Source organism: Oncorhynchus masou, chromosome 23 (assembly GCF_036934945.1).
Source record: "Oncorhynchus masou masou isolate Uvic2021 chromosome 23, UVic_Omas_1.1, whole genome shotgun sequence".
Classification (NCBI taxonomy): Eukaryota; Metazoa; Chordata; class Actinopteri; order Salmoniformes; family Salmonidae; genus Oncorhynchus; species Oncorhynchus masou.
This window is the reverse complement of record NC_088234.1, coordinates 29,221,792-29,230,702: the sequence shown is the minus strand read 5'-3', so window position 1 is coordinate 29,230,702 and position 8,911 is coordinate 29,221,792. Positions and strand designations below refer to the sequence as shown.

Below are 8,911 nucleotides of genomic sequence, written 5' to 3'. Positions count from 1 at the left end.
TCAACTGGCATAACAGCAATATGCAATGCAGTATTTACATGCTTGTGTGAATGTCATGTTCTTGTTGTCTGTACATGTCTTGAATTTGGGTTGCTCATATTTCATACAAAGGAAACCCATGAAATGCTTCTACTGTCATTCCGCATACTTGTTTCCATGGTCGATGCATGCTCAGTTGCCCTCCACTGCGCACACAGCAGGTAGCTTGCTGCTCAGCAGTGCGTGAGGGAGGATTTCTAGGAGAGATACGAATCATGGCGCTGATTTTAAACATCCTGTCGCCAAGGAGGTTGGGGACGTTAATTGCAAACACACGTGTAAGGCACCACTCCAGTCTGACAAGTATGTCTCAATTTATTGGTGTCTTGTAAAATGAGTTGATGCAAACTAACGAACGCATGGCTTTTTAATGCTAGCTAACAGTTGACCTCTATGGTGGCTGCACGCTAGCTAGCTAGCTATCTTACTTGCTATATACAGCTAGACAGTGGCTTGCTCTCTTGATTCATTGATTTTGGGTGGCAGATAGGCTAGTGCGTTGGACAAGTAACTGAAAGGTTGCTGGGTCGAATCCCCGAGCTGACAATGTAAAAATCTGTCGTTCTGCCCCTGAACAAGGCAGTTAACCCACTGCTCCCCGGTAACTTAGGCCGTTATTGAAAAAAATGTTCGTAACTGATTTGCCTAGTTAAATACAGGTTAAATTCAAAGGCATTTATTTTTGTATGCAAATACCCCCGTTCACTGATGAAATGTAATTTGAGCACAGGTTGGTCAAGTTAGCTTGTTTGTGCTAATCTCCACAGCTCAGTTGTAGTTAGCTACCATAGCTAGATACTCATTGTTAGTATCGAGCTAACGTTAGCAATATTTTAGGCGCTCTCATTTGTTCTATGAAATGTTATTTTAAGGAAACTCATGAACTGACAAAAATATAATACCGCTAGTATGCTTTTTTAAAATCTTCCTGACATTCACCCTCGTTTGTCCCTACTTCTGTAGCTGAACTTATCAACAACATGGACAAGAAAGCAACATGGGACCGGTTCTACACAGAAAACAGCAAGGCAACCAACTTCAAGAATTTTGAGTGGTTCTTTGGTTTCGACGCAATCCGGGACTTCATCTTGCCTATGCTGCATTCACAGCACAACTCTGATGCCCTACATGTTCTGGACATGGGTTGTGGTACCTCTGCCCTGGGACCTTGCATATACAGACACTCTCCCTGGCCAGTGCAGGTGACCTGCGCTGACATCTCTGCTATTGCTGTGCGCCTTATGCAGGAACACACAGAAACCAAAGCCCTGCAACCTCAGAACACTTCCTCTAAGCTGGACTTCTTAGAACTGGACTGCACTCATCTCCACAAACACTTTGGTTCTGAGAGCCTAGACCTCATTCTAGACAAGGGCACCATAGATGCCTTGCTAAGGTCGAGGGAAGGTGGGGCCAAGGCCAGTCAAGTGCTTAAGCAGTGTCTAAGGGTGTTGAGGGACTCTGGGTCTCTCCTTCAGTTCTCAGATGAGGACCCTGATGCCAGAATGTTGTGGCTGGAGAAAGAGGGCCAGGAGCCGGGGATGATGGTTGCCGATGTGGGGGTGCAGGAGGTGGGAGAGTTAAGGGGAGTAACTTATTACTGCTACCAAGTTACAGCTCATCCTGTAGCACAGTAGATAGTTGTTTGTGTATGTCTGCGTTGTCAGGGAGTGAACATCTTTGATGTGACTAATAAATAATTCATTTCTTGATACAACTGACCAACTTTTATCTAGACAAAAGATATACACACATTTCTTTCTTTGTCTACACAATATGAACAGAGGTCTTGTGAAGAGCTGTCCAACTATACTATAAAACAATTACTGTAGACTTGACATTTTATTCGGAAGGACAGTTCACAGTGAAAGTTTACATTTCCAAGGCCTATATGTAGTAAGGAAAGCAATTAACATTTGTCAAAGGTAAAATGTTACATGGTCAGTACTGGATTCTTTTTTTCTAATTCATGGTTTAACCCTTTTCTTATACATTAATGAGTTATCCCTTTTTATAATTATTCATAAGTTCATTAAAACATTTATCACAAGTTAAAAATAAGCAATAGTTGTGTGAAAATCTCATAAGAAAAGAAAATGAAGGACCTGGTCCATTTTAGTTTATGTTTTTAAAAATGCTGTAGAAGTTGGCTGCATCTGCAGTCGCATCCAGTTTAACGCCCTGACAGAACTTAGGAGGGAAGAACTGCTGGGGGTCATCGATCCCAACAACAATGTTGAAGAAGCTGTAAGTGAAAAGAAAAACAGAATTATCACATAGCATAATGGATATCTTATCTGTAGATTTAACGAAAGTCAAATCCATGCTTCGGGATAATTATGAAAGTACTAATCATTAATAATTCATTCAACTTTTATATAGAAATTATGGATTTTGATGTTTCCAGAAGTGCCAAACTAGCTAATGAAGACATTCTTTTGAATGTTTTGGAGCACAAAATGGACTGAGGAACCTCCTCAGAATGAGGATATGTAACAAACACTACATAGGCCTACAAGACTATATATTGATGTCAAATATTACTATTATAGCGTTGTCAGTAGAGGAAAAAAATCCAGCCATTTAAAAATAAAAACCAGTCATTTTACACACTGCCCAATAATATACACACTTACGTTGTAAGCACCCAGCCAGTCTTGTCCGTGTAGTACGTAGTGCTGACAGGTATGCAGCCAAACTCAGTGAAGGTGCTCAACCACTTGTCTTTACCTGAAGATTAAATTGATCAATCAGATAAACAAAATCAGGGAGCAGAAATTTGATTTGAGAACACAAAACTTAATTGCCATAAAAAAAAAGTTGCTAGGAATGATTCTCTCCCTGACCGAGTCTGAAATACCTACATGTTTCAAGCAGACCACCATAGTGCCTGTGCCCTAGAACACCAATGTAACCTGCCTAAATGTGGGCAAAGCTGTCAAGAGTGGCTACTTTGAATAATCTCAAATATATATTTTAATTTGTTTAACACTTTTTTGGTTACTACTTTCATAGTTTTGATGTCTTATATTATTATACAATGTAGAAAAGAGTAAAAATAAAGAAAAACCCTTGAATGAATTGGTGCATCCAAACTTTTGACTGGTGCTGTACATATTACCTCAATTACCTCGACTAACCCATACCCCTGCACATTGACTCAGTACCGGTACCCTTTGTATATAGCCTCTATTGTTATTTTATTGTGTTACTATTTTGCCTTTAGTTCATTTAGCAATTTTTTCTTACTTTAAAAAAACCTAATTTCACAGTAAAGGTGTAGTATTTCACCTGTTGTATTTTGCGCATGTGACAAATTCCATTTGATTTTGGCATTCCTCAGTAAGAGGAAGCTCACAAATGAAAGGCAACATTTAAACCAACTGCATGCCATGCCCCTTACCACCAGTTGGGGTTGCACGTTCTCCATACCAGGTGTTGACCAGCAGACCCTGTCCTGGACCAGAGGAGCTCCCTAGGATCACCTGCCCCAGCAGAGCAGCATCTGCAGGGATCTCCATGGGGTGGAAGTCCTCCTTATTCAGCCTCTCCTTCTTACATGTGCGGTTCTTGTGGTTAATCGTATACATGACGCCCTGGAAAACGTTGGGGAAAGATAAGCATCTGTTTCATGGCAGGCGTATTGTTTTTTTTTTGTAGGAAACCATTATTTTTCTAACAATGTAGCTCTGTTTTTATATGAATAAATTGAATGTGCATGACTGTGAGTTGTGTACCAGTATGTTGTATTAAATACACGGTTGTTGCTGTGAATAAGTGTTTGTTACCTCTCTGAAGAGCAGAAGGGCATCTAGGCCGAATGTCTTGTTCTCATAAGTTCCCATCTCCTTGAAGCGGATACGCTCGCCTAACGCGTCATAGTCGTATTTTGCATATGCATTAACCTTCTCATTTGCCTGAAAAGACAGGAATGTGAGATATATAGCATATACTATTTGCATATATATATATTTTCTAAACCAAATTTGTATTTTCTGTTTTTTTCTTCATATACTGTATATACAGTGCATTTATAAAATATTTAGACCTCTTGACTTTTTCCTAATTTTCTTTTAAGTTAGTCTTACAGTGGTGGAAAAAGTACCCAACTGTTATACTGGAGTAAAAGCAAGAATACCTTAATAGAAAATGACTCAAGTAAATGTCACCCAGTGAAATTCTATGAGTAAAAGTCTAAAAGCGTTTAGTTTAAAATATACTTGAGTATCAAAAGTATAAATAATTTCAAATTCCTTATAGTAAGCAAACCAGATGGCACTATTTTCTTGTTTTTTTTAGTTGCGGAATGCCAACGGCACTCCAACATTCAAACATCATTTGTAAACGAAGCATGCATGATCAGTGAGTCCGCCAGATCAGAGGCAGTAGGGAAAACCAGGGATGTTTGGTTGATAAGTGTGTGAATTCGACAATTTTCCTGTCCTGCTAAGCATTCAAAATGTAACGAGTACTTTGAGTAAAAAGTACAATATTTTCTTAAGGAATGTAGTTTAGTAAAAGTAAACGTAGTCAAAAATATAAATAGTTAAGTAAAGTAGTTACCCCCAAAAACAACTTAAGTACTTTACACCACTGCAGCCTTATTCTAAAATGGATTAAATAGTTTCCCCCCTCAATCTACACACAATAACCCATAATGACAAAGCAGAAACAGGTTTTTAGAATTTCTTGTAAAAAAAATAAATAAATATAAAATTTACATAAGTATTCAGACCCTTTACTCAGTACTTTGTTGAAGCACCTTTGGCAGCGATTACAGCCTCGAGTCTTCTTGAGTATGACCCTACAAGCTTGGCGCACCTCTTTTGGCTCTTTCTGCAGATCCTCAAGCTCCGTCAGGTTGGATGGGGAGCGTCGATGGCACATTTTCAGGTCTCTCCAGAGATGTTCGGTCAGATTCAAGTCCGCGCTCTAGCTGGGCAACTCAACAACATTCAGAGACTTGTCCCGAAACCACTCCTGCATTGTCTTGGCTGTGTGCTTAGGGTTGTTGTTCTGCTGGAAGGTGAACCTTCGCCCCAGTCTGTGGTCCTGAGCGCTCTGGAGCAGGTTTTCATCAAGGATCTCTGTACTTTACTCTTTTCATCTTTCCCTCGATCCTGACTAGTCTCCCAGTCCCTGCTGCTGAAAAACATCCCCACAGCATGATAATGCCACCCCCATACTTCATCGTAGGGATGGTGCCAGGATTCCTCCCGACTTGAAGCTTGGCATTCAGGCCAAAGAGTTCAATCTTGGTTTCATCAGACCAGAGTTTGAGAGTCCTTTAGGTGCCTTTTGGCAAACTCCAAGTGGGTTGTCATGTGCCTTTTACTGAGGAGTGGCTTCCTTCTGGCCATTTCCATTTAAGAATGATGGGGCCACTGTGTTCCTGGGGACCTTAAATGCTGCAGAAACGTTTTGGTACCCTTCCCCAGATCTGTGCCTCGACACAATCCTGTATCGGAGCTCTAAGGACAATTCCTTCGACCTCATGGCTTGGTTTTTGCTCTGACATGCATTGTCAATTGGGGGACCTTAAATAGACAGGTGTGTGCCTTTCCAAATCATGTCCAATCAATAGAATTTACCACAGGTGGACTCCAATCAAGTTGTAGAAACATCTCAAGGATGATCAATGGAAACAGGATGCACCTGAGCTCAATTTCGAGTCTCACAGCAGAGAGTCTGAATACTTATGTAAATAAGTTATTTCTGATTCTTATTTTTCATAAATAAGCAGAAAGGTCTAAAAAAATTAGTTTTTGCTTTGTCATTGTGTGTAGTTTGACGAGGGGAAAAAAACAATTGAATCCATTTCAGAATAAGGCTGTATCGTAACAAAACGTATCAAAGGTAAGAGGTCTGAATACTTTCAGAATGCACGGTATATATCACACACTGAACAAAGATATAAGCGCAACATGCAACAATTTCAGTTCATATTAGGAAATAAGTCAATTGAAAAAAAGGATTTGGCCCTAATCTATGTATTTCAGATGACTGGGAATACAGATCTGCATCTGTTGGTCACAGACAGATACCTCAAAAAAAAGGTAGAGGCGTGGATCAGAAAACCAGTCTGTATTGGGTGTGACCACCATTTGCCTCATGCAGCACAACACATCTCCTTTGCATAGAGTTGATCCGGCTGTTGATTGTGGCCTGTGGAATGTTATCCCATTCCTCCTCAATGGCTATGCGAAGTTGCTGGATATTGGCGGCAACTGGAATACGCTGTCCTACACGTCGATCCAGAGCATCCCAAACATGCTCAATGGGTGACATGTCTGGTGAGTACAGATATGTACAGATCCTTGCGACGTCGGGCAGTGCATTATCATGCTGAAACATGAAGTGATGAATGGCACGGCAATGGGACTCATTGTCTTGGCTGTGTGCTTAGGGTTGTTGTCCTGTTGGAACAGTATCTCTGTGCATTGAAATTGCCATCAATAAAATACAATTTATGTTCATTGTCTGTAGCTTACGCATGCCCATACCATAGTCCCACCATGGGGCTTTCTGTTCACAACGTTGACATCAGCAAACCGCTTGCCCACACAACGCCAAACACGTGGTCTGCGGTTGTGATGCCGTACGGACGTAAATTCTCTAAAACGACGTTGGTAGAGAAATTAACATAAAATACTCTGGTAACAGCTCTGCGGGACATTCCTGCAGTCAGCATGCCAATTGCACGCTCCCTCAAAACCTGAGACACTTCTGACATTGTGTTCTGTGACAAAACTGCACATTTTAGAGTGGCCTTTTATTGTCCCTGGCACAAGGTGCACCTGTGTAATGGTCATTCTGTTTAATCAGCATTAACCTGTCAGGTTGATGGATTATCTTGGGGTGGCAGGGTAGCCTAGTGGTTAGAGCGGTGGACTAGCAACCGGAATGTTGCAAGTTCAAACCCGTGAGCTGACAAGGTATAAATCTGTCATTCTGCCCCTGAACAGGCAGTTAACCCACTGTTCCTAGGCTGTCATTGAAAATAAGAATTTGTTCTTCACTGACTTGCCTAGTTAAATAAAAGATAAAATACATCTTAGCAAAGGAGAAATGGTTACTAACAGGGAAACAAATTTGTGCACACAGTCTGAGAGAAATAAGCTTTTTGTGCATACAGAACATTTCAGATCTTTTATTTAAGCTCATGAAAACATGGGACCAACACTTTACATGTTGCGTTTATATTTTTGTTCAGTATATAAGGCAGGATATCAAGATTTTCTAAATATTTATAGTAGTTGTCAAAATGTTCCATCTGATGTTATTGCAGTTTACAATTGACTCATTAATCCCCCTCCTCTCCCCTGTAACTATTCCCCAGGTCGTTGCTGCAAATGAGAACGTGTTCTCAGTCAACTTACCTGGTAAAATAACAGATAAATAAAATGAATTGCTATGGGAACTCCCATATTACCACCTAGTATGGAGAAACAGACTTACCACTGACATGGCTCCAGTCAGAAGAGGGGGAGACCCTGAGCAAGGGAAATGTGATTTATTGGTAACAAGTGAAACATTTATCCATTGTTTTGCTAAACGGCCAATTTAGCCGTAAAAGTGGACTCTACATTATAAACATAGAAGAAAACATCCACCTTAATTGCCATCACATGACTTTTACAGCTCTGCCTCCAGTACAATGCACAGGTGTTAAATCAGGACTATGCTGTAAGCAGGAGCTAATCTTTGACTGGGGGGGGGGGTCAGGCATTCATAACACACTCTTAGGTTAACAAATCAATTTACAATACAATTGCTCTGTCTTTTACTTACTGCACGGATGAGGTGCCTGAGCCAGGCAGCCCACTGCAAGGCACATCAACAACACGAAGGTCCTCATGCTTCCAAATGTCACACACTCTCACGCCAACAAACAGACGGACTGCTGTAGGAGTGCAAAGTCACTTCCTTATAAACAGTACGACACCGAGGCTCCAAATCCTAGATGAGCACAGGTGCCAGGTTTTCATTCTCACCAGAGGCCCAGAAACCCCTGTCCTATGAGACTAAGGAATGTTTCCATTGGCCAGGCTAAGATAACAGCCTTCACAGTGCATTATATTATCTTGATAAGAGCCATATAATAATGTGTTATGTGACAGTACCTGAGCAATATAACTTCAGGATATAGCCGTCTGATCTGAATGAATATGTGGATAAAGATGGCATTTTGTATGGATAGTTTTTTGCTGTCATAGGTATATTTCTATATTGCTTTAACTGTACTTGATCGGTACCTCAACCCCTCGCCCCCACTGTAAGTACTGTATTCTGTTTCCTGTGTATAGCCGTTCAGGGGAGAGGACAAGATTGTGTAAATAACCATTGTTCAAGGAGGAAGCTAGTAAAACATGTGATGAAATAAAACAGGTCTCAAGCACTATTAGCACCATCTGTGACACCACGGTCATATGATCCAGGGGGCGGGCAAGTCACCTGATGCAAAGAACTCGAGCGCCTGAACTTACGCCTAGTGAATATTGTGTAAGTCATTCCGATTTGTATCCATTAGGGCACACAACTGTAAATGTTTTAAAACAAAATGAGTATTTCTTATTGGACAAATCTAAGTAGCCCCTCCCTGTTTCAGTTTTCTTCCATTTGGTGCCTAATGAATACATCCCTGGTTCACTCAGCGAGATGTGATCAAGTAACATTGAATTAACAAATAATTTGGCGCGTCATTTGTTTGTGGTGAGTGTCAGGTGCTATCCTGGCTAATCTAACCAGACCAATGGATGTTACTTCCTTGTTTGGTCGAATCAGTCGAGCAACAATCCATCCAGTGTTTGGTCTCGAGACAGGTGAACGGATACACAGTAGCAGGTTCATTTTTCATTTCTGTGATACGATG

At 40.8% G+C, this 8,911-nt stretch overlaps 2 protein-coding genes across 3 annotated transcripts; one reads left to right on the top strand and one right to left on the bottom strand.

Annotated features, from left to right (window-relative positions):
* The first annotated feature begins 28 nt into the window (after nucleotides 1-28).
* cskmt (citrate synthase lysine methyltransferase) lies at nucleotides 29-3,120 on the top strand. 2 transcript variants are annotated; one of them, XM_064931829.1, is made up of 2 exons: nucleotides 29-317; nucleotides 1,003-3,120. In XM_064931829.1, the coding sequence occupies exon 2, from the start codon at nucleotides 1,020-1,022 to the stop codon at nucleotides 1,674-1,676; it is 657 nt and encodes a 218-aa protein (XP_064787901.1). In that variant the 5' UTR covers nucleotides 29-317; nucleotides 1,003-1,019; the 3' UTR covers nucleotides 1,677-3,120. The 2 variants fall into 2 exon arrangements, with proteins under 2 accessions (XP_064787901.1, XP_064787900.1); XM_064931828.1 differs by having other exon boundaries at nucleotides 44-342.
* On the bottom strand, nucleotides 1,869-7,981 carry epdl1 (ependymin-like 1). The gene is made up of 6 exons (XM_064931831.1): nucleotides 7,831-7,981; nucleotides 7,498-7,532; nucleotides 3,828-3,956; nucleotides 3,443-3,635; nucleotides 2,676-2,769; nucleotides 1,869-2,284 (listed from the first exon to the last, which is right to left on the bottom strand). Exons 1-6 carry the CDS (start codon nucleotides 7,895-7,897, stop codon nucleotides 2,155-2,157), a joined length of 648 nt encoding a protein of 215 aa, XP_064787903.1. The 5' UTR covers nucleotides 7,898-7,981; the 3' UTR covers nucleotides 1,869-2,154.
* Between the last annotated feature and the right edge of the window lie 930 nt (nucleotides 7,982-8,911).

What these genes read in the sequence shown, in the direction of transcription:
- epdl1 (XM_064931831.1), bottom strand. Translation starts at nt 7,897, where the DNA reads ATGAGGACCTTCGTGTTGTTGATGTGCCTTGCAGTGGGCTGCCTGGCT. An exon ending in TCAGGCACCTCATCCGTGCA is followed by an intron (nt 7,533 to 7,830) that starts GTAAGTAAAAGA and finishes TCCCTTGCTCAG; the next exon opens with GGTCTCCCCCTCTTCTGACT. An exon ending in CCCTTCTGCTCTTCAGAGAG is followed by an intron (nt 3,636 to 3,827) that starts GTAACAAACACT and finishes AACGTTTTCCAG; the next exon opens with GGCGTCATGTATACGATTAA.
- cskmt (XM_064931828.1), top strand. Translation starts at nt 168, where the DNA reads ATGCTCAGTTGCCCTCCACTGCGCACACAGCAGGTAGCTTGCTGCTCA. An exon ending in GCACCACTCCAGTCTGACAA is followed by an intron (nt 343 to 1,002) that starts GTATGTCTCAAT and finishes CTACTTCTGTAG; the next exon opens with CTGAACTTATCAACAACATG.